Genomic DNA, 20,578 nt, shown 5'->3' on the forward strand with positions numbered 1-20,578 from the left:
TCCACGCCAGATCACGTCTGCGATCCAAAAAGTAAGAAACACCTAGTGCTGCGACCGGGACACGGCCCTCACTAGCGCTCCTTGTTCGCCAGACTTATTACTGCTTTGGGCACCAGTCGTAATCGCGGCTCCTGTACTGTGCCATTGTGCCCTCTCCACTGAAAAATTTCCTCATCGCATCTTTCTTTGTGCTGACGTCGCGAGCGTTCTTGTGTATCTCGCGACAGATAATGCCTAGAATCCTCTTTCTCGTCTCCTTTTCTACCGTATTCCACCTCCTCTCTTTTGACCTCCTCAGGATTTTTCGCAAGTGTGGTCCTGTCCTACGCTGCTACATACGTTGCAGGCCTTTTGTTGGTTCTTTCTGGATCAAGCCAAACATTCCCAAAGGAAGCAAAACCCAAATATACACTCGCAACTCGCGCAGCAGATTCATCACGCGCCAAGTTGCCAAAATTTAGTTTGATCGAATCTGTCAGACATTCGACACACGAAACGACAAGCCACAAGTGCTTCTTCTTTTTGCCGAGGCACCAACGGGCTACTACTAGTTGAGTGGAGCCAGAGAAGCAGGAAGCACGCCGCGGAGAAGAGACTGGGAGCAGCTCAATCTTTTACGGCTTTATAAAGGTATTTTTCGGCCGGGTTTGGCTTTTCTTGCTCTGTTTGCAGTGCGAAGCAGGGCAGTTGCAGAGCGGTTTCAGCGAGCGACAGGATCTCAGCGTGGTCTGGTGTTGCGCATCTGAGAGGAGGCAGCAGCAACAGCGAAGAACAGCGCACGGGTCATATAGGCAGGCCTAGCAGGACAACGACCGGGACGCAGCAGACTGCGGTGGGCAGCGGTACGAAGCCTGAGATGTCGAGCGTGAACAAGGAGAACTACCGAGGCGTACCGAGTGGTCGCGGGATGAAGAACCCAGTGCTAGCTGGCGCGAAGCGCGCCGTCTTGAACAACGTCACGAACACTACTTTGTCTCAAGAGGCTGCGAACTCCAATGCGCACTCTGGTTCCGGCTACACGAACTCGTTCGGGAAGGTTTTGCGGCAGGCAAAGTCGAAATTACAGTCGGCGAGGGTCGCTGGCTCATTGATCCCGCAAATGAAGCGGGAAGGCCTCGCGTCAAGCCAAGAGGACAAGGAGAACGTTGTGCCCACTGGGGTCGCACCTGCTGCCGTTGCGGCAGCAGCAGCAGCGGCTCAAATGGCTCCCGCGATCGCAAAGCCGATATTGCAAAGCATTTCCGAAGAGTCGCATCAGGAGTGCCAATCGCTCTTGAAGGACGGTGGCTCAGACGAAGGTGCTAGTACCGTGTCGACGAAGAGCTCGGACACCGAACTGGCCCCTTCGTCTTCCAGCAGCTTACAATCAGCCCCGGCGAACAGCGAAGAGCCTGTGGTGCTAGAGAGCGGAACGCAGCTTGTAGAACGGAGAAGGCCGCAGACATTAAATACAACGCTTACAGGGTCAGTCGCGAGTAGCAGCGATTGCACTACGAGCACTGGACAGCTAACCGAGAGCACGGCAGGGGAACTAACCACCACTCAGAACCAGCTCCGTCCAAGCGTTGCTGTTGCCGAGTCTAAAAAGAAGCGCCCCATTAGTACGATCGTAGAACCAGAGGAGCTCAAGAAGTTCAAAATCTCTGACCAGGGCAACCAATGTGAATGGGAAGATCTTGATGCCGAGGACATCAATGACCCATTCATGGTGAGCGAATATGTGAACGACATTTTCGAGTACCTACACAAATTGGAAGTAATGACACTACCGAATAGGCACGATTTGTTCAAGCATGCTAACATTCAGCAAAATCGCGATATATTAGTTAACTGGATGGTTAAAATCCACAATAAGTTTGGGTTACTACCTGAAACGCTATACTTAGCGTTAAACATAATGGACAGATTTCTCGGGAAGGAGCTAGTTCAGCTAGAGAAATTACAGTTGGTCGGAACTGCGTGTCTATTTATTGCATCAAAGTACGAGGAGGTGTACAGTCCGAGTGTTAAGCACTTTGCTTATGAGACAGATGGGGCCTGTGACGAAGAAGAGATTAAAGAAGGAGAAAAATTCATACTAAAGACACTACAGTTTAATTTAAATTATCCAAACCCTATGAACTTCTTGAGGAGAATTTCTAAGGCAGACGATTATGATATTCAGTCAAGAACACTAGCTAAATACCTATTGGAGATTTCTGTTGTTGACTTTAAGTTTATTGGGATTCTGCCCTCCTTATGTGCTGCTGCATCCATGTTTCTATCCAGAAAAATGTTAGGTAAGGGAAAATGGGATGGGAACTTGATACATTACAGTGGTGGATATTCGACTACAGAATTGGCACCTATTTGTAACATGTTAATGGATTATCTTGTCCAACCGGTGGTCCACGACGAATTATTTAAGAAATACGCGAGTAGGCGTTTCATGAAGGCATCAGTAATATCCAGACAGTGGGCCAAGAAGGTTATGACCAGAAGTTACGATATTATGACTTTACATGAGACACAAACTGAATATTGAGCTTGAATATGGAAAAAAGGGGGTGGAAACGGATAGATCCACGGCACTCATACAGCATTAATCATGACAGTAATAACTAATTGCATTCTTAAGTTAAGAATTGAAGAGTGAAAAGGATAACAACCACCTGTTACTATGTCTAGTGCAGAGGGCAACTGAGAATTGGCTATCCACTAGCTCTAACGCCCCGCATGTTAGCCAATCTACAGTTAAGTGCATGGTCAGGTAACCTATTTTGGATCATGTGGATAGTTGCTAACCCCGCGGATTTACTCGATAAATCGCTACTCCATTTTTGGGAATTCTTGGACTCGAGGAGAATCGTTCTACGGAAACTATCGGAATTATGCTGAAAAAAAGACTTCTTATTACATCGGCACAAGGGTGCGTGCGTAGAGCTGGTGGATAAGTAGGGGTTCTGACCGTCTTAGATTGTTGAACCTTCCTCCGTCTCTCTTCTCGCCATATATATACCAATTTCGCAAACGAACGTGAAGCCTCAAGTAACCAAACGACCACTTCACCTTTTATCACTTTCACTTCTATTTTGTAATTTAGTTTTCCCATCGAAATGTTTTCATTACCGTTTTTTCTAATGTGATGCCAGCATCTTATATGATGCAGGCGATTAGCTAATGTAAAAATAATAGAATGGCATGTATTGCGCAAATGCAAGGTTTGTACTTTGTAGATATTAATAATATAGATGCAAGTGTTTAAAAGGTTTGAAACGACGCAAGGGCTAGTGCAAGGATGTGCTATGGTTTACGGTCCTCGCCATTTGGCCAGTCAACGCCATGTCATGAACCAATACAGCACGTAATTCATAATTCTTGATATTTTTTTTCTATATCTATCTCACAATCTTTTGTTCATCACACCAGGTTTTCACGGCAACCCAAAGCCCCAGTTTTTTGTACTTGTAGATGAGAGCATTCAACTGTGTACTCGGCTCCTGAATATCCTTTATGAGGTCATCACATAACTTTTGGAAATCGAACTTCGCGGAGGTCGTAGCCATGGAGCTGTACCACTCCATAGTGTCGTCCCACTCGAAACCCTCGGCACCGTAGTTGAGCATCATGGCGCAGCGCATGGACATGGCCGCAAGAACGGACGGAGTGATGGCCACGAACTTTGGACAGCACATTGCATACTCTAGGAAGACCTTGGCGTAGTTGCGAGTATTGTGATTGTAGTTGTCTGCCTTGGAGATTCTCCGAAGGAAATTCATCGGGTTTGGCCAGCCAATGTTGAACTCTAACGCGTTGAGGATGTTGCACTCCGACTGCTTCACCTCCTCCACTGTGTACGCGTTATCCGTGATGTAGACATAGTTAGACAATTTCGGCAAGTTTACCTCCTCGAACTTGGCCGCAATTAGAAGTGACGTGATCGCCACGAGCTGTAGTTTGGAGAGCGACACCTTGTTCGTCGAGAGGTAGCGGTCCATGATGTTGATCGCTAAGTAGAGCGCCTCCGGCAGCAGCTGGAACTTCAGGTGCACCTCTATCAGCCAGTCCACAAGAATCGCCCGCATGGACGGCCGGATGTAAAACGCGCACTGCCGTTCCTGCACGTAGTTCACCACGCACGTTGTCTCCTGCTCCCGCTGCAAGAGGTGCGCGAAGATCTCGTTCGTGTAGTCGACGCACATCGTCAGATCGTCCGCCTCCAGCGCGTCAAGGTCCCGGTGCGGGTGCGGCTCCCGCACCAGCGCGCCGCGCGCCGCCTCAGGGCTCTCCGTCTGCGCCGCCGGCGACGGGCACTGCCGCTCCGCCTTCGCCTTCTTGCTCACGCGCTTTTCCTCCGGCTCTTGTGTCTCCTCCCCCTCGCTATCGTGGTACACCATCCGCTTCGTCCCCGCGCCCCGCGCCCCACCCGCGCCGCTCCCCGTCGCCGCCCCGTCGCGCTCCTGCTTCCGCGTGTTCACGCCCACTGCTCCGAGCGCCTTGCGCGGCACCCCCAGCACCGTGTTGCCGCGCTTCTTCGCTAGCTCCCCGCGCCGCCGCGCCCCGGCTGCTTCGTTCTCGTCCGACACTCTTCTGGTTTCCCCTACCGGACTCATGGCTCCAGTTCCGTGCCCTCACAGTTGCTCTCAACCAGAAGCCGCTCGTCAGCGAGGTGCGCAGTGGAGAGAGTCTCAAAAATACTTTGTGCTTTTGTACAAGACCAGCGATGATCCTCGCTCCCAAGCCTTGACGTGATCTTAGAGCCTGCCAGACGCCAAATTGTAACGTGTAACCAATGCGGAATGCCTACGCGTCGCGCCTGCGCTCTTTCTCCCGTCCCTTTGCATGTGTCTGCGCCGTCGCAACCACCGCAATTTGGCGTTAAAACCAGGGCTGGGTGGACGCGCTGTTCTATACAATTAACTGAGTCTGATCTTATGTAACTGTTGGCAACGCTGCGCTTGTGCGCGCGTACCAGCGGCCGCCGCGGCAGCTGCGATCGCAGCTGGCGCACAGGCATGCGTGCGCCAGGATGGACGGGCCGGGGAAGAAGCCCTAGTTGCAAGGGCTGCGTTCCTGTGCCGAGGCGCAAAAGGCTGGTTCGCTATATAGCGCGACGCGTCGCGTTTTCGCAGCGCACGTGGGCCCGCCGGCGCACTACGGTGCAGTGTAGCGCGTTTTTAGGCACAAGCGCCATCTTAGTATAGTGGTTAGTACACAACGTTGTGGCCGTTGAAACCCTGGTTCGATTCTAGGAGATGGCATTTTTTGCACTGGAACGAGGCTATCACGTGACAGAAATCCTTGTTTACGTTCCGGATTCGGCAACCGTCTTTCCAGAAACGGAACTAGCGACCGGATCTCTGGGCCTGTCAGTGCGCTGCACAGGAACCTCGCCGTTCGCTGCCGACAGCCCAAACGTCGGAGCAGCACTGTCGCGCAGTCTGTGCAGCAGCACCGTCGGAGCTTCGCCGCGCTGACGCTACTGCCGGGCTGCAGCGGAGCTCTGGCTGGAACAACAGTGGAGACTTTCGTAGCAAGCGAAGGCGAGATTCTCGCCGGTCTGATAAAAACGGTGATGCAGGAGGCATGTCGCTCCAGTCCTACCAGCCCAGTACAGCACTTGAATCCAACCTGTCAACGCGACAGTAAGTCATTCCTTTGAGAACAAACGTGCGGTACAGTTCGGGCAGTATGCAGGGGATCTTGGTGATGGGCTTGGTTGCTGCGGCGTCGGCTGCAAGCCTGACGACGACGTCGACGTCAACGATCACGACGACAACAACGATATACTACGGGGCCGATGGCGTGAACAGCGTGGTGTTGGATATGGCCAAGGGCTTGATGGCGGTGGGGATGAGTGCATCGGTGAACACTAGCTCGACGGTGAGCGCGTGGAACTCGCAGCTCTGGTCAGCGGGGAACACAACGACGGCGACAGCGAATCACACGTCTGCGGCGACGCACGGGTCGACGGTGCAGCTGACGACGCACAACAAAACAAGTACGGCCGTGACGGCGCCGCCTGCTAGCGTCACACCTACAGCGGCGCTCAGCTCGTCGGCAGCGCCCAGCTCGTCAAATGCGTCGGGCCCGGCGAGTGCGCCCGCCTCTAGCCCGGGGCCTAGCGTCTCATCTTCCGCGGGCGCTGCGTTGCTGGATGCCCGCGGCGCGATTTTGCTCGGGGCTCTTGGTGCTGTTGTGCTAGATCTATGTTGAGCGCGAAAGGTGCGAGCGAATGCAAAATCCGAAGTTCTCTAGACATGTGGAGCCCAGCAGGCTTCCCTTTTGCGATTAGTTCGTAGCGCCATGGTGCGCCTTTTTTTATTGCTTCTATGTCTGTCTATGTATCCATACAAACATAATGCCGATAGCAGCTCGCTTGCAGAGAGACTGTTGGAACGGTGTGTGTGCAAGCTGCAGTGTGTCGAGTGTTCTTCAGGCGACTGGTGCTCAGAAGCCAGCCTGGTCGATGACTGCGGAAAACAGTCCGTTTCTGGCGCCGGGAAGCTTGCCCATCCACCGACCAAGCCGGTGCTCCTTGCTGACACTGGCGAGGACGCGAAGTGTTTCCCTGCCGCTCTTACCGGCCTCCACCGTCTGGATCTTCGTCACCAGGCCCTTGCAGCCATCCAGTTCGCCGAGTGGCTCGAAAGAGCGCATGTTTTCGTGCAGCTTCCAGACCTTCATGGTTCCGTTCCAGGACCCACTGAAGAATACATTGCTGTAGGGGACGGCGTGCAGGGCAGTTATCCAGTACGGCTGCGCGAGACGGTTGCCTTGGGCCTGCTGCGTACGCACAGCTGGGTCCCGCTCGCCGCTGATCTTGGTATTATCTGGCTGTGGCTGCACTCCATGGGCAACTCGCTGAACGAAGAGCGGCTTTTTCTTGGATAGGGACCAAAGCGATATGTTTCCATTGTCCGAGCCCGAGATGAAGTGTGAATCGTCGAGCATGGTGATGCAGTCTATGCTTCCCTCGCCGTAAAAGACGGGCGGCTCCGCTGGAGTATTGTCGTCTGCATCCTTGTTTTCCTGTTCACTGTTCGCCTTCTGCCATCTTCTGAGCAGCTTTTCAGGATCGTCACCGCCTCTGAAGGTCAAGCGTGTTTCGTCTGCAATCTTCCACAGCATACAGGTCCTATCCCTGGACCCGACCGTAACGCAGCGCTCCATATTCAGGGCCGAAATATCTGCGACGATATCTTGGTGACCATATAGAACCTCCAGCTGCGAAAATTGGTTAATTGCGAACGTACGTATTTTATAATCGGCACAGGCCGCATACAGTTGGTCCGTGTTTCTCCTGAAAGCCAACCCGAGCACTTCACCCCTCCGATCTTTGGTTGGTATAACTTTAACTGGTGCCAACGACTCAGTGCTCCACACGATAAGCTTTTTGTCTCTCCCTCCCGTGACAACGTACTTACCATCTGGAGAAGCTGCAACCGTCAGAATCTCATCATAGTGTCCCTCCGTCGTGTTCTGAAAGCCCTGGTTACCCTCTGGGATGTATTTGCGCCCTCCCTTAGTGTACTTTACCTTCGTCGGTCTAGCATTGAAGTCGGTGATATCGTATTTCGTCAGTTGCATGTCCTTACTGACAGTATAGGCAAACATTAGTCCCTTGCTTTTGCTTTGGATTTCCCTATGTGAAAATTTATTCATTGCTTGCTGATAGCAGCTGAGCGCAGTCAGGTTCTTCTCCCCGACCCTGGTGAAGGACTTCTTGGCCTCAGATAGTAGCAGCTTATCGGCGATCCAGCGGTACACAGATCCCCTTTGCTCAGCAACGTCTTGCTTCAATCTTGCTGAGATAATGTCACGATCCAGGTCGCGCGCGTCAAAGTTATTGTATGCATCAGCAAAACCTTGACCTTGGGCATCGTCTGCATGTGCCTCAGAATCGCCATGCATAATTTCATTAGCCTCTTCCTTAATATTTTCTAGGTATTGTTTGGCGAGTCGCCTCCGCTTGTCAGCGGGGTTCTCATTCGCAAATTCCTCATCAGAATCCAACTCAGCGTCAGCTACATCCTCTAATTCTTGTTCATCTGACGATGATCCTTCCTCGTTAGATGACACACCCGAAATTTCCTCGTCCACAACATTATTCTTTTCCGTAGTCTTCTGCCTAGTTCTCTTGCGAGACGCGCTATCCGAACCCCGTGCCATGGTGCGTGCTATATGAGAGTTCCTACTAACCAGTGGAGATAAAGCCTTCCTCATCGGCGTTTCTTCTCATCGCCTTCCAAAGGACCTTCAAAATTTTCATATAAAAAGAAACGATTCCGCGAACCTTCAAAAAAAACTATATTAACTAAGCGACAGGACTAGTTACAGTGTTGGTTCAGTGCTATAAGTTGTTCAATTCTGACTCGAAACGAGAGTTTCTGATGTCGTTGATGCTGCTTACCAGTCTTAATAATTCAGCGCGTTCTGCTATTTTTTGAGCGGCATTCAATGCTTTATCTTGCTTCAATTCCTTCACCAGTGATAGCGCCTTCTCGGTGTTGTGGTCTGAACAAGCGGAGGCAAAGAGGCGTAGCAACGATTTGTCACGAACCCCATTCAAGTTCGCCAGTATCTCATTCTCATTCCCAAAAAACTCTCCATCATACTTTAGTGTATCTGCAAGGAGTCCTGCAAGGACCTGAGAGCGGAGGAATTCCTCTTCTGCTGCTAGTGCGGGAGGGATCACCACTTCTTCGTCGGGAGATGTGTCGTTTTTCAGCACCTGCGTTTTATCGAGAAGTGGAAGCCTGATTTCCATTTCTGAAGGCAGCGGCAAGGGGAAGCCGGGCCACAGATTCTTGCCTTTGATTAGAATGTAATTTAACATGTCATAGTTCAGGCCGAGTGGCCAGACATGAATGTCTTCTGGCTGTTTACCACCAGAAAGTTTCCAGATCTCTAGATTACTGTCAACTATGGGGACCCATCTGCTTTCCATAGAGTTTCTCCATTTACACAGCACCAGCAAGACGTTGTCAGACCCAAAGATACATGGATCTCCAAAGGTAGAAAAAAACAAAGACTTGATGCCAATGGGATTGAAGTCATTAAATGTGTCGCCTGTGCTGATGTACTTGTTTTCAGGGCCGAACAATGGAAGCGTGAGCGGCAACGAACATTCCCGTTGGTAATACTTGCTTCCTGTTTCTGGGTTTTGTTCAAACAGGGAATAAGAAAGTCCATGGTAGATAGAATAATGAACGGCAAATATTTTATGTTCCTGAGCAGCCAACGCTACAATGGGGGTCATCTTCTCCAGCGCTAGAGGAAGTCCATGTTCGTTAAATGTTCTAATATATCCCAGCGAGGTGGCCACCACCAGCTTCTTACCCGTGGAAGCAATGCCTGTGATGATTTCAGAAGGAGCAAGCGGAATTCTCTTAGTCCATTTAGTCCCATTAAAACTGTGGACCCTGTATAGCAGCTCTCCTGTTTTACTTTGTCCGAAAAAAGTGCCCTCATCTGTTAGGGAACAAAGATCGTAACCAAATAAGTCTTCGAAGTGGTATTCTCTATACCTGCCGACATCAAAGAATGATACTGTGACACTATACTGTCCTTCAGTCCCGCGGACAGTCCAGACGTAACCTATACCATTCATTGTCAGGTACCGTTTGTCACTGGAGCCAAAGGGCGTACCCCCAGGTGAAATTGGCTTATAGCGGAACACTGGGCCCGAATCGGCGATCCTTGGCCGCTTCGAATTGGATACCAGAGATGGTACGTATGCACTTTTCCGCTTGATGGGAACATATCCAGCATTGTCGTCATCATCGATGAACTGCTCATCATCTTCGTAGTTGTAAGCCCCTTTCTCATTTTCATCTCCATGCTCTGTATCTGTTGGGATATCTGCTGATATAGTATTACGTCCCTGTTCTCCAATCAACGTCGGCGACGCAGGTGAGACATCGCTATCGTTTTCATCATCAGAATCCAGAAATAACGCGTTTTTCGGCTTCTTTGTCTGTGCAGAAGCATTGTCTGCTGCAAGCTTACCAGCTGTTCTGTCGTATTGACCAATGTCTTTGACTGTCAGTAGCTCACCATCCCATGTTCCTAATAATAAATGCATGCTGTCGCCGTCGAGTTTCCAGCATACATTGGAAACCTTGTAGTCTAACCGTTTTGAATAAGAAATCTGACCACTACTGAGCTCCCAGACTAGCAGATTATTACTTAAATCGACAGCTGCAACATAACGGCCCTGGAAAGGATCAAATGATAGGTTGGTAAAATGTGACGTGCTCCCAGAAGCCAGAGTCTTCGATATCGAAAAGTCACTGAGATTGAATATCTTCACAGTGTAGTCTTTACAAGGAATGGCAAAATGCAATCCACGCGGATGCCATGCAACACGGGTGCAAATCCTGTTCTCATCGCAGTACTGGACACCATCCGTCTGCGACGCCGTATCGGAGGAATCGCTGTAAAAGTTTGAAACAGCATAGTCCTCCAGCTTCTTGACTTCATTTGGCGTGGCAGATGTCAGCGAATAAAAGTGGACGTTCCCATTAACAAGAGTAACAGCCAATATATTCATATGAGGGCTATATGACAGCTGTGATACTTGTTCGTCCAACTTCAGCGTCTCTTTATTGCCCGCAGTCTTTAGCTCAATGAACGTCAGTTCTAGGTCGTCCCCTCCTACCACGCACATGGTTTCATCATGTATGGCAGCACAATCGCGTATTGGCAGCGGCGATCTGAAGAGAAGGTCATCTTTCCCATTTGCAGAGTACAGATGGACGTCTCCATTCGCAGATGTCACGAGAAGACGTCTGTCGGAGCACAGGTGGATCGAAGTAGGCTCATTGCATGTACTTAGAATCTCCGGTTCGTCTTCTGGCTTATCGAGTTGCAGGATTTTGGTTAGCTGGTTCTTGTTCACCGCAAACAGAGTGTCCCTGTCGTTTTGATAGGTTACCAACGTCTTCCCACCTGACGCAAATACGAGCTTATCGATAATCTCCGGCATGCTCAGATGTAGTAGGCAGTCGCAGCCCTTTAACTTCACGAATTGTCAGTAGAAGATGCGTGCACATATTTGAGGCGCGTTTTCGCGAGGCGCTGTCCGGCCATGGAGAGAAAAATGAAAGCTAGCAAACGTAGAGAGCATATGGCCAACAACTCAGCCATTACATTGACCGTGCCATTAGTTGGATAGATATTTAGACGCCAAAGCTTAAAATCCATATATCACGTGACCACAATATTGAGGCAGTCAAGGTGTCCTGTATCATGGGGTATCACGTGCTATTTCCGCGGCATATACCAGCCTTACACCGCGCAATACCGACCCACTTCATATCCTTAGCTCGCCTCCAGCTGACTTGTAAAGCGTGCAAACGTTGACTGAAGCCAGATAGGCGGGATGGAACAGGCGTTGGAGGATCTTGAGCTGCTTGTTGTCGGCGATGTGACCAGGGATCTGTTTACAGAGGCAGTAGCACAGCAGCATCTAGACACCGGAGAGCAGCTGGATGTCAGCCAGTTCCTGCTTGCGAACAACCTTCAGTATGTCTTTATTGACGACTTGCACAAGCAGCTGAAGCAGTTGGAGCAGGACATCAGCAACGCCTTGTTGAACGAGGTTAAGCATAGCTACGCGGAGTATGCATCGCTCTGCGCGCAATTTGGCGGCAAGCACAACAGCGAGATCTTGGATAGCCTGCAGCAGGTCCGCTATGAGGTTGCCGCATTTGAGAACAAGCTCAGGCAGCTGGTCCACGTCGAGCTACGCAGCACCCGCGACAACGTGGAAAGCAAGATCGAATACCTCAAGGCCCTCGATACCCTGGACACTCTGCTGCAGAAGCACGTCGCCCTGGACAGCATATTTCAGTTTTCCGCCCGGCTTTCGCGCTCTCTTGAGGTCGCATGCCAGGATGCACCTGCCATAGACGACGAGCTAGTCTCCGAATTACTCAAAGAGCTCTATAAACTGCTGCAATGTGCCCACAGCATTCTGATTGAATTCCAGGATTTGTCCTCGCCCCTTGTCACTCGCTTTCGAAACAACTACCAGAACAATGTGCATGTCTTTCACAGCATTGTGTCGATCCTCATCGACAAATGTTCTGAGAAGAGCGCTGAGTTCCCCAGTATGACGAGCACACTCGTTGCAGTAGCGAAGAGGTAGGCCTTCTGCGCGTTACGAGGGCACTGGCCACTGGCAATGGCTCTCCTCCTCCAGAAGTGGACTCGGGACTGGTCTCATTCCTAGCATCAACTATCACTAAATACGTTGTTCGGGTATCTGTATTTAGCGCAAGATATAGAAAACTTTTCTATGCAACGAATGGCCTATTGAGTAACAAGCCAAAGGGACAGTTTGCAAGATAAATCTACGTCAATGTTCAATTTTGGGGCCAACAGCGGTATGAATTCCAATACTGGATCGACCGGTGGAGGTCTTTTTGGCTCTACAACGAATGGCGGTGGTTTCAGTTTTGGGAACAACAATGCATCACAGAATAACACCAACGTCTTCTCGAACACGGGCACGGGGGTACCGCCAGCAGGCCAGGGCACCAGCAATGGAGGCCTCTTTGGAAATAATAATCAGACGACCAATACTGGAATTGGGGGCGGTAACAGCGGTGGGCTCTTTGGCGGGGCTGCCAACACACAGAATAACACAGCGGGCGGCGGGTTGTTCGGCCAGGGCACGCAGAACGCCACGACGGGCGGGGGGCTCTTTGGACAAAACACGCAGGGGAACGCGGGGACGGGGCTATTTGGCCAAAACACACAGAGCGGGACGACCGGTGGAGGGTTGTTTGGACAGAATTCACAGGCCGGTAACACCGGCGGTGGGCTCTTCGGCCAGAACACTCAAGGAGGTAATGCGGCAGGTGGTCTCTTTGGGTCGAGTGCTCAAACTGGAAACGCCAGCTCCAATTTGTTTGGCCAGTCCAACACCCAGGCCGGTACCACCGGGACAGGTACCGGGCTTTTCGGGCAGTCTAACACCCAATCTGGCACGACAGGGACTGGGACCGGCCTTTTTGGACAGGCTAACACTCAATCCCGTACCACAGGCACTGGTACTGGGCTGTTTGGCCAATCAAATACCCAAACTGGTACAACTGGTACCGGTAATGGGCTGTTTGGACAGGCAAACACGCAATCCGGCACAACTGGCTCGGGCACTGGGCTGTTTGGACAGTCCAACACGCAAGCTGGTGCAACAGGTACTGGTACTGGGCTGTTTGCCCAGTCAGGTGCAAGATCTGGTCCAACAGCTACCACAGGTAGCCTATTTGGGAACTCTATGAGCGGAACTAGCACAATTGGTGGGAACAATGCTACCACAGGCGGCCTTTTCGGACAAAATACACAGTCCGGTACGACTGGCACTGGGCTTTTTGGCCAGGGCACCAACACTACACAACAACCACCGACTTCTTTGTTCAGCACCGGTACTGCCAATACGAGCCAGCCGACCTTTGCATGGTCGCAGCAGCCTTTGCAGAACATGAGTAATTCTATGCCTCAGCAGCAGGGTCAAGCGCAATCGCAAGCGCTACCGCAACAGGCACAATCCTCTCAATTACAGTTCTCGGGCCAGCAACCATTGATTAATCAACAGCAACCTAATCAACAAGCTTCGAACTACCCGCAACAAATCCAGGAGCAAGTACTAAAATGCAAGGAATCGTGGGACCCAAATAACCAAAGGTCAAAGTTGCGAACTTTTGTCTACAACAAATGCAATGAGACTGAAGCCATGCTATACAGTAAACCTGCGAATGTTACACAGGAAGACTGGGACAAGGCACTGCTGCACAAGCCTAATGCGAATGTGATTCCCGTCGAGGTTAAAGGCTTCGAGGAACTCATTCAGCGTCACAATCTGCAACGCGACCACGTGGCACAGGCGCGCATTATCCTCACTCAGATTCTGGATAAGTTGACTTGCATTTCTCAGCGCCACGAGCTTGACACAGCGACACGCATACTAAAGGCACAAGCGCGCAACTCCACAATTCAGCACCGCATAATGCTGTTAGCCAACCAGCTCGCTGTTCTGAAGAACAAGGGCTTGCCGCTCAATGTCCAAGAGGAGACACTGATAACCGAATTCCGCAAGCTGCTCGAACGCAGCAACGACCCAGCGGGCCTCGGAAAGAACAATGAGCTGTGGGCGCGGCTCGCAGTGCTCAAGGAGCGCGCCAAGACACTCAGCAGCCAATTGGATAGCACTCTTGTGGTCATTGCGGAGAATGGCGGCGGGCGTGCCGCGGCTGGAAGCGCTAACGGCGATCATCCAGACTCCGAAGAACGCCGCGTAGACGAGGAGGTTGTCAACAGTGTAAACAAAATCGCAGACATCTTGATGAATCAACAGCGTGGTCTAATATACCTGAATGATATCATTGAGAAGGACGCCCAGATTGTTGACCGTTACTTAAAAAAATAACCGCCCAGTACATGCATTATAACATAGACATATACTCTATTTTGTGGCCTACTTATTTATCTACCAATGCCGACCCGAGGCCGCAGCAGATAACTCAGGAAGGTTGGCCCCGCCGTGGCTAGAACGGCTCTTGCAGCATCTGGGTTTCCCAGAATATCGGCGGGCGGATCGTAGAACCTACACTTATCCCGCCGCACGTTGCAAGAGCTCGGACTACATGACCGCGGGACACACAGCGTACCACATATCTTATCCGTTCCATGACACAAAAAATTGGATACGTCCTTCCTTTGCCTGCAGTTCGCTTCTTCCTCAGGGAAGGTAGCTGGCACCGTGAACGTTGGCTCGGCAGATATCTGTGTTCCGCGGTTCCTGCCGCCAGCGATTTGACTCTGACGGTCTAACTTACAGCTCGCCTCAACTTGCGCAGGGGCAGGCGCGCGTAGCGTCGGAGCACGGCGATATGCACCTGGCTCATTGTCGGCTACTCACACGATCCCGCGGGCCGCCCACGACTATAGCGCGACTGCCGCACAGCCAAAGCGTTTGCCAGCAGAAAACATTGGTCATTCTTGTTTACATATTATATACACGTGATCTCAGTTAGCTAGGGTATGTGGTGGTTCCCAGCCAGGGTATCTGGTACCATGAGCGTCTTTACTTCCACTGTTTTCTGATGAAGTTCCACACGATTGGAGACACCCACAGGAACGCGGCCGCGTAAGCAGCAGTCATTACCGTGCTGTTGGTTTGCTCCTGGTGCTTCTTAAGTTCTTCTTCGGAAGGTTGCTGCTGAGGAAAGCCAAACATGCTGCAATAGAGTGTTGTTGAGCGACTGTTGGTGCATCGAGGTGGTCTTGATCCTCAGATGCGCTAAAATATTTGCCAAGTTAAATCACCAAATACGGTATACCAATCACGTGATATCATACACTACGTGAATCACGATGTACGTAGAAACGTCAATATCCTTCTTCAAGTCCAGAGCGGCCTTGAAGACTGGAAGCTGGCGGATACCATACAGAGCGCAGGAACCATGAGCGGCTCTAGTTCTGTGCATAGCGGAACTGCAGCATCGGAAGAATGGGGGATGCCGTCAGTTGGGGAGATCGGAGCAGCCGGCGAGGCTGTCGAGACGAACGAGGTTGAGCGCGCACAACACCAGGAACGGCAGCGGAAACATATCGCGACCAGCGACAATGACGAAGAAGAAAGTGGAAACAAGTGGAGCGTATCGACGCTGCCAATAACTAGCTACGGCGGCGATGGCGATGCAGCAGGGGGTTCAGGGCGGCGCCAGGCGCTGGAGGCCAAGATGGAGCGGCTACTGAAGAAGCCCAAGGCGCGGCACTCGCGGCAAGACGAAGAGGACCTGGAACAGTACCTGGATGAGAAGATTCTGCGGCTAAAGGATGAGATGAATATGGCGGCGCAGAAGGATATTGAGACGTTGAACCGACGGCTTGAGACCGGTGACAACCGGCTGATCGCAATGGAGAAGGTAACGCTGCTACCGAAGGTTATCAGTGTTTTGAATAAGGCGAACCTTGCAGACACAATTTTGGACAATAATTTGCTACAGAGTGTGCGGATCTGGCTTGAGCCACTGCCGGATGGATCCCTACCATCCTTCGAGATACAGAAGTCTCTCTTTGCCGCGATTGAGAACCTCCCCATAAAAACAGAGCACCTCAAGGAGAGCGGACTGGGGAAGGTGGTCATATTTTACACCAAGTCTAAGCGTGTAGAACACAAGCTGGCCCGGCTAGCTGACCGGCTGGTTGCAGAATGGACGCGCCCTATTATCGGCGCTTCCGATAACTACCGGGACAAGCGTGTCCTGAAGATGGACTTCGACGTGGAGAAGCACCGTAAGAAAGCGGCACTTGATTCTGCCAAATCTAAGAAACGGAGAAAGGCTGCAGTGGACGAGGAGAAACACAAGTCACTCTACGAGCTTGCCGCTGCGAAGCGGAACAGAGCCGCAGCGCCTGCGCAGACAACCACCGATTACAAATACGCACCAGTCAGCAATATCTCGAACGTACAGACCGGGATCCGCACGGCAGGCGTGGGCTCCACGCTCAACAACAACGATCTGTACAAGAGACTCAACTCGAGACTTGCCAAGTCTAAACGGTCCAAGTAACCGCTGTGTACTTCAGCTAATAGTATTATAATAACGTTTAATGATACTGAAAACGTGCAATTATAAAAAATATCTGTAGATACATTTTTATATATGTTCTTCGAGGGTGGTAGTTGTACAAGACAAAAGCAGCAAGTGGCGCACCTGCTTAGGATCTTGGCTTCTCCTTCTTCTCCTTCCACAAGGCCAACAAGGAAACACCAGACACCTTCACGACCTTGAATCTGACACCTGGAATATCACCCTTGGCCTTACCCTTTCTACCGAAACCAGCCAACAAGACCTCGTCGTTCTCGTCGACGAAGTTCAAACAACCGTCGTTAGGAACGAAAGCAGTAACCTTCTTACCGTTCTTAATCAATTGCACTCTGACACACTTTCTGATAGCGGAGTTTGGCTGCTTGGACTCGACACCAATCTTTTCCAACACAATACCCTTTGCGTGAGAAGAACCACCGAATGGAGAAGACTTGAAGGCAGTACCTAGCAATCTCTTCTTGTAGGTTTGTTCGGCCCAACGGCTGCAGACATAGTTAGTATTCGCTCCTACCAGGTAGCGGTACTCGTCGCCGCATGGCAGACGCTGGGAAACAGCCTGGCCGTCGTACGTTGCCGGCCTGCACCCGGCGCCTCATCTGAGATATCTAACATACTTGTTTCTTCTGTGGACACGCAACTTTCTAGCGGAGTTCAAACCTCTTGGCTTACCCTTACCCATCTTTGATCGTTAGTTACTATCTTTCTGGTGTGTGTACTAACCAACTGCTGATCGCGAAGAGTGTCTTTTTACCCAGGTGCTGCTTTGGCAGTTACATTTCCAGCGAGACCCTCCGCGGGCAGCTGCCGCCTCTGGGCTGACCCGGGCGGTCTCACCGCGCGCAGGCTGGAAGGAGCCCAGCCCGCCTCCGCCTGCGATTCCGCGCGCGCCCGCCTAGCAGCTCCGCCCAGGCCACGCGCGGTACCGGCGCGGGACCGAAACAAAAAAAAAATTACGGATGGAAATGTTAGGATGTACACAGTCAAACTCACGTAATCAATAAGGCACTTAGCTGCATTGGGTAGACTATGTAAGCGAGCATGTGGTGTGATCTTGGAAGAATGAGCACACACGTTCGGCTACACCCTTAGTGGCGCGTGGGGGTGGCATGACCTGCGCTCCGTAGACAGCAACCCGGGAGGGGTGAAGCGAACAGAATGGCCAGGTACTGCTGCTCCAAGCGCCTGATGGAGCTGAACAAATCAAACGGCTGACGTCCACGGCGCTGCCAAGGATTGTCGTGCTCGTAGCACTGTAGCATCGCCCAAACACGAGGCGCCGAGAACGTTGTCGGAACGACAGACACTGCGCAGCGGGTTGCGGCCAGGTGGATTGTTCGAGATGGCCTGACATTCTTTTTTGTGTTGGCGACCGGAACTATATATACGAGAGCCCGGCAGGGGACCAGCGTCTGCGAACAGCACTTCGTGGCAGTGATCCGTTGACCGATAAAGGACCTACTCTGGCTATACAGTACCGGCTGCTACAGAGAGGCGCCGCGTCACTATAATCAAATATTTTGCAGGCGGTCGCTGCAACTCACACATCTCACATGCTACGCCGCTTAACCTGGAACCCGAGACGCGGGCTGCGGCATTTTGCATCCACTTCACCCCCCCTTCATCACTGGAATAATGCCTCTGTGCTTTACGGGTGCTACTTGACTGTTGGCTTCACGGTGCCATTCCTGCTTTCCTACTATGAGACATACAGCCAGCACGCGAGCACGTATCCGTCTAAACATCGCTGCTGCGCGAGGGCCATATTTGCACGTTGGATTTGAGAGCGCGGGCCGCTAGGCCCTGTGCCATCCATGCGCGATGCCCAATGGTCCGGACGCCATCTAAATAATGAAAATGCAGCTTCGCCGCTAGTACTGCGACCGTTCTGCAGCGCTTTGTGCTTATTTATACGTGAATGCACAGGAATAACCCGCACGGACACGATAGCTTGTATGGATATAGTGAAATATAGATGTCTCACTTAAGGGATGATGGCTGGGTCGACTCAGCAACCGCCAACTGCTTTATCTGATGAGCGGGGTTAGCTAAGCACCATCATGGTGCACGATCAGGTGAATAGCATGCCGCCATACTTTTGTACGAGAACCTACTATTAATAGGAGGTAACCAGAATCGCCCTGCACTTTCGCTAGTAATGCGTCTCGCAGCGCTTGCTCATCAGCAGAATCAGTGCCTTATCAACTTTGATGCTTGGAGTATAGCGCAGACTTCATGCTACTAGCTTCCTGCTTAGCGCATATTCTGAGTATCTATTACCTAAAAGCTAGATAGAAAAACTAGCAAGTGACGTTATCCCATGGGTGCTTTGGTCTTCGAGGACCGCTCCTTTTTGACTGCACGTTTCCATCATAGGTCGGGTCTATGGAAGTCAGACTAGGCCACCGATCGGACTCAGGAACAGACATAGGCCCATGCAATGGGGCTCTGAGTGCCCATGGCGTCATATCTTTAAAGCTCAATTTAGCAATGTGATCATTGAACTAGACCCAATGATAGCCCAGCTAATACTATAGCGCTTAAACCACATACATTAAAATTGACAGACAGGATAACATAATCATTAATGTCGCCTAGGCAATTATGCGTAGTCAGGTGATGGCGTGATACGCCATCATCCTCCATGTAACATTCGTACGAAGCGACTTAAGATATGAGTGCTAAATTTATGAACAGTAAGTCAGCATATGACGGACTGGGTCCGCCAGGCAAAATTCGTGAGTGTTAGTCTCCAATGATCGCCCGTGCTCCAAACCCAATGCACCGAATAGATGTTCATGGGGCGGTACAGATATTTGAACGATCACGTGCTACCTCCTCCGTACCCTGACAAACACCCGAACACCTCATTGTAGCCCTCTAGATCGACTTGCCTCCTCCGCCAATAGGAGCTCACAAATGCACACCGCTACACACCAGACCATCAGACCCCATATCTGCAGCGGATTCGGTGATTAGCGATGGGTCAAGCTTACAACATCTTTGGAAAGCCGGTTCAGCCTCATGTTTTGGTGCTTGGCACGCTATTCACGCTGTTCGGGGGTGTGTCATTGTACAAGGCTAGAGGACGTGCGTCGCAGCAGCCCGCCGTAGCTGCTCCTGCAAAAACCACTTCTGATGATATCGATTTCGAGCAGCTGCTTGGCGAGATGCTGAAGGAGGAAAAGAACTGATTCTGTTGACAGAGTTCTATCGACTTTAGGTTGCGTGGCTTCCGATGCCAGTCTCTGGCGGACGACGCGCATATATACATCATCTATAAGCTGTTGTTCAACGAGCCTAAAGTAGGTCATCCAGACTCTGTTCGGAGTCCTTTTTGATGAGCTCTAGCATGCCTGATGGCAGAATGGGCCTGCCAGCAGCGTCCAGTACGTAGCGGAAGGGCATCTCGGTGGCCTCGTTGCTGTTGAAGCGGAATTCTGGGTAATCGATGAAGCTGATCTTCTCTAGGGGCAACTGTTTCTCGACAATCAGCTGCGTTGTGCGCACTGCGGTATCTGTAGTCATCTGCTTGTCGCCCAGGCGTTTCCCCACGAGAAGCGACGGGTAGCTCTCTTTTAGCTCGCTGGTACGGTCCCTTGGTGGGTGGTCACCTAGGATACCACCGAATACAAAGTAATCGAATTGGTCCTTATCTGAAGGAGCCAGGTCGCCCGATGCTCTTGGGTCAAGCAGACATACCCGTCCGTCCATCAAGGGTGCTACATTGGGCAAGGCAAGGTGGACTTTATCCAATGGTTGCGTCGTCCACTGAAGTCCTAGATCCGTAAGCAGTTGTGGGATATCAGATGCCGTGGTGCCCTCTGGCAAGGAAGATAGAATTAGGTTTTCTGCACCGACGTCACGGATGATTTGGGCGTATTCAAGCGTGACCCACTCGCTAAACCCTGACTCCATATGCTCAATAATATACTTCATGACTAAGGAAAGTCCTGTCTCTCACTGCTGTTACGATG

General features: G+C 51.2%; 13 protein-coding genes and 1 non-coding gene across 14 annotated transcripts; 8 read left to right on the forward strand and 6 right to left on the reverse strand.

Annotated features, from left to right (window-relative positions):
• Positions 1-856: 856 nt before the first annotated feature.
• AGOS_AAR099W (cyclin family protein) lies at positions 857-2,524 on the forward strand (the record flags this gene model as incomplete). Its single annotated transcript, NM_207993.1, has 1 exon — positions 857-2,524. The coding sequence occupies one exon, from the start codon at positions 857-859 to the stop codon at positions 2,522-2,524; it is 1,668 nt and encodes a 555-aa protein (NP_982640.1).
• Positions 2,525-3,377: 853 nt separating this feature from the next.
• Positions 3,378-4,592, reverse strand: AGOS_AAR100C (cyclin family protein; the record flags this gene model as incomplete). Its single annotated transcript, NM_207994.1, has 1 exon — positions 3,378-4,592. One exon carries the CDS (start codon positions 4,590-4,592, stop codon positions 3,378-3,380), a length of 1,215 nt encoding a protein of 404 aa, NP_982641.1.
• A 576-nt stretch (positions 4,593-5,168) lies between these two features.
• Positions 5,169-5,240, forward strand: AGOS_t0021. The gene has a single exon. It is a non-coding gene; the product is annotated as a tRNA-His (tRNA).
• Positions 5,241-5,670: 430 nt separating this feature from the next.
• Positions 5,671-6,195, forward strand: AGOS_AAR101W (AAR101Wp; the record flags this gene model as incomplete). The annotated part of the gene is made up of 1 exon (NM_207995.1): positions 5,671-6,195. One exon carries the CDS (start codon positions 5,671-5,673, stop codon positions 6,193-6,195), a length of 525 nt encoding a protein of 174 aa, NP_982642.1.
• Positions 6,196-6,429: 234 nt separating this feature from the next.
• On the reverse strand, positions 6,430-8,205 carry RRP9 (ribosomal RNA-processing protein RRP9; the record flags this gene model as incomplete). The annotated part of the gene is made up of 1 exon (NM_207996.1): positions 6,430-8,205. The coding sequence occupies one exon, from the start codon at positions 8,203-8,205 to the stop codon at positions 6,430-6,432; it is 1,776 nt and encodes a 591-aa protein (NP_982643.1).
• Positions 8,206-8,332: 127 nt separating this feature from the next.
• Positions 8,333-10,969, reverse strand: CTF4 (chromatin-binding protein CTF4; the record flags this gene model as incomplete). Its single annotated transcript, NM_207997.1, has 1 exon — positions 8,333-10,969. The coding sequence occupies one exon, from the start codon at positions 10,967-10,969 to the stop codon at positions 8,333-8,335; it is 2,637 nt and encodes an 878-aa protein (NP_982644.1).
• A 396-nt stretch (positions 10,970-11,365) lies between these two features.
• Positions 11,366-12,133, forward strand: COG2 (Golgi transport complex subunit COG2; the record flags this gene model as incomplete). Its single annotated transcript, NM_207998.1, has 1 exon — positions 11,366-12,133. The coding sequence occupies one exon, from the start codon at positions 11,366-11,368 to the stop codon at positions 12,131-12,133; it is 768 nt and encodes a 255-aa protein (NP_982645.1).
• A 213-nt stretch (positions 12,134-12,346) lies between these two features.
• On the forward strand, positions 12,347-14,416 carry NUP57 (FG-nucleoporin NUP57; the record flags this gene model as incomplete). The annotated part of the gene is made up of 1 exon (NM_207999.1): positions 12,347-14,416. One exon carries the CDS (start codon positions 12,347-12,349, stop codon positions 14,414-14,416), a length of 2,070 nt encoding a protein of 689 aa, NP_982646.1.
• Positions 14,417-15,073: 657 nt separating this feature from the next.
• On the reverse strand, positions 15,074-15,226 carry TOM5 (Tom5p; the record flags this gene model as incomplete). The annotated part of the gene is made up of 1 exon (NM_208000.1): positions 15,074-15,226. The coding sequence occupies one exon, from the start codon at positions 15,224-15,226 to the stop codon at positions 15,074-15,076; it is 153 nt and encodes a 50-aa protein (NP_982647.1).
• A 226-nt stretch (positions 15,227-15,452) lies between these two features.
• On the forward strand, positions 15,453-16,565 carry SPN1 (transcription factor SPN1; the record flags this gene model as incomplete). The annotated part of the gene is made up of 1 exon (NM_208001.1): positions 15,453-16,565. The coding sequence occupies one exon, from the start codon at positions 15,453-15,455 to the stop codon at positions 16,563-16,565; it is 1,113 nt and encodes a 370-aa protein (NP_982648.1).
• A 148-nt stretch (positions 16,566-16,713) lies between these two features.
• On the reverse strand, positions 16,714-17,283 carry RPS23B (40S ribosomal protein uS12; the record flags this gene model as incomplete). The annotated part of the gene is made up of 2 exons (NM_208002.1): positions 16,714-17,086; positions 17,219-17,283. 2 exons carry the CDS (start codon positions 17,281-17,283, stop codon positions 16,714-16,716), a joined length of 438 nt encoding a protein of 145 aa, NP_982649.1.
• Positions 17,284-18,154: 871 nt separating this feature from the next.
• Positions 18,155-18,385, forward strand: AGOS_AAR108WB (AAR108W-Bp; the record flags this gene model as incomplete). The annotated part of the gene is made up of 1 exon (NM_001355298.1): positions 18,155-18,385. One exon carries the CDS (start codon positions 18,155-18,157, stop codon positions 18,383-18,385), a length of 231 nt encoding a protein of 76 aa, NP_001342241.1.
• Positions 18,386-19,582: 1,197 nt separating this feature from the next.
• MCO10 (Mco10p) lies at positions 19,583-19,795 on the forward strand (the record flags this gene model as incomplete). Its single annotated transcript, NM_208003.1, has 1 exon — positions 19,583-19,795. One exon carries the CDS (start codon positions 19,583-19,585, stop codon positions 19,793-19,795), a length of 213 nt encoding a protein of 70 aa, NP_982650.1.
• A 106-nt stretch (positions 19,796-19,901) lies between these two features.
• SFM1 (protein-arginine N-methyltransferase SFM1) lies at positions 19,902-20,540 on the reverse strand (the record flags this gene model as incomplete). Its single annotated transcript, NM_208004.1, has 1 exon — positions 19,902-20,540. One exon carries the CDS (start codon positions 20,538-20,540, stop codon positions 19,902-19,904), a length of 639 nt encoding a protein of 212 aa, NP_982651.1.
• Between the last annotated feature and the right edge of the window lie 38 nt (positions 20,541-20,578).

The sequence above is a fragment of the Eremothecium gossypii genome, chromosome I (genome assembly GCF_000091025.4).
Source record: "Eremothecium gossypii ATCC 10895 chromosome I, complete sequence".
NCBI lineage: Eukaryota > Fungi > Ascomycota > Saccharomycetes > Saccharomycetales > Saccharomycetaceae > Eremothecium > Eremothecium gossypii.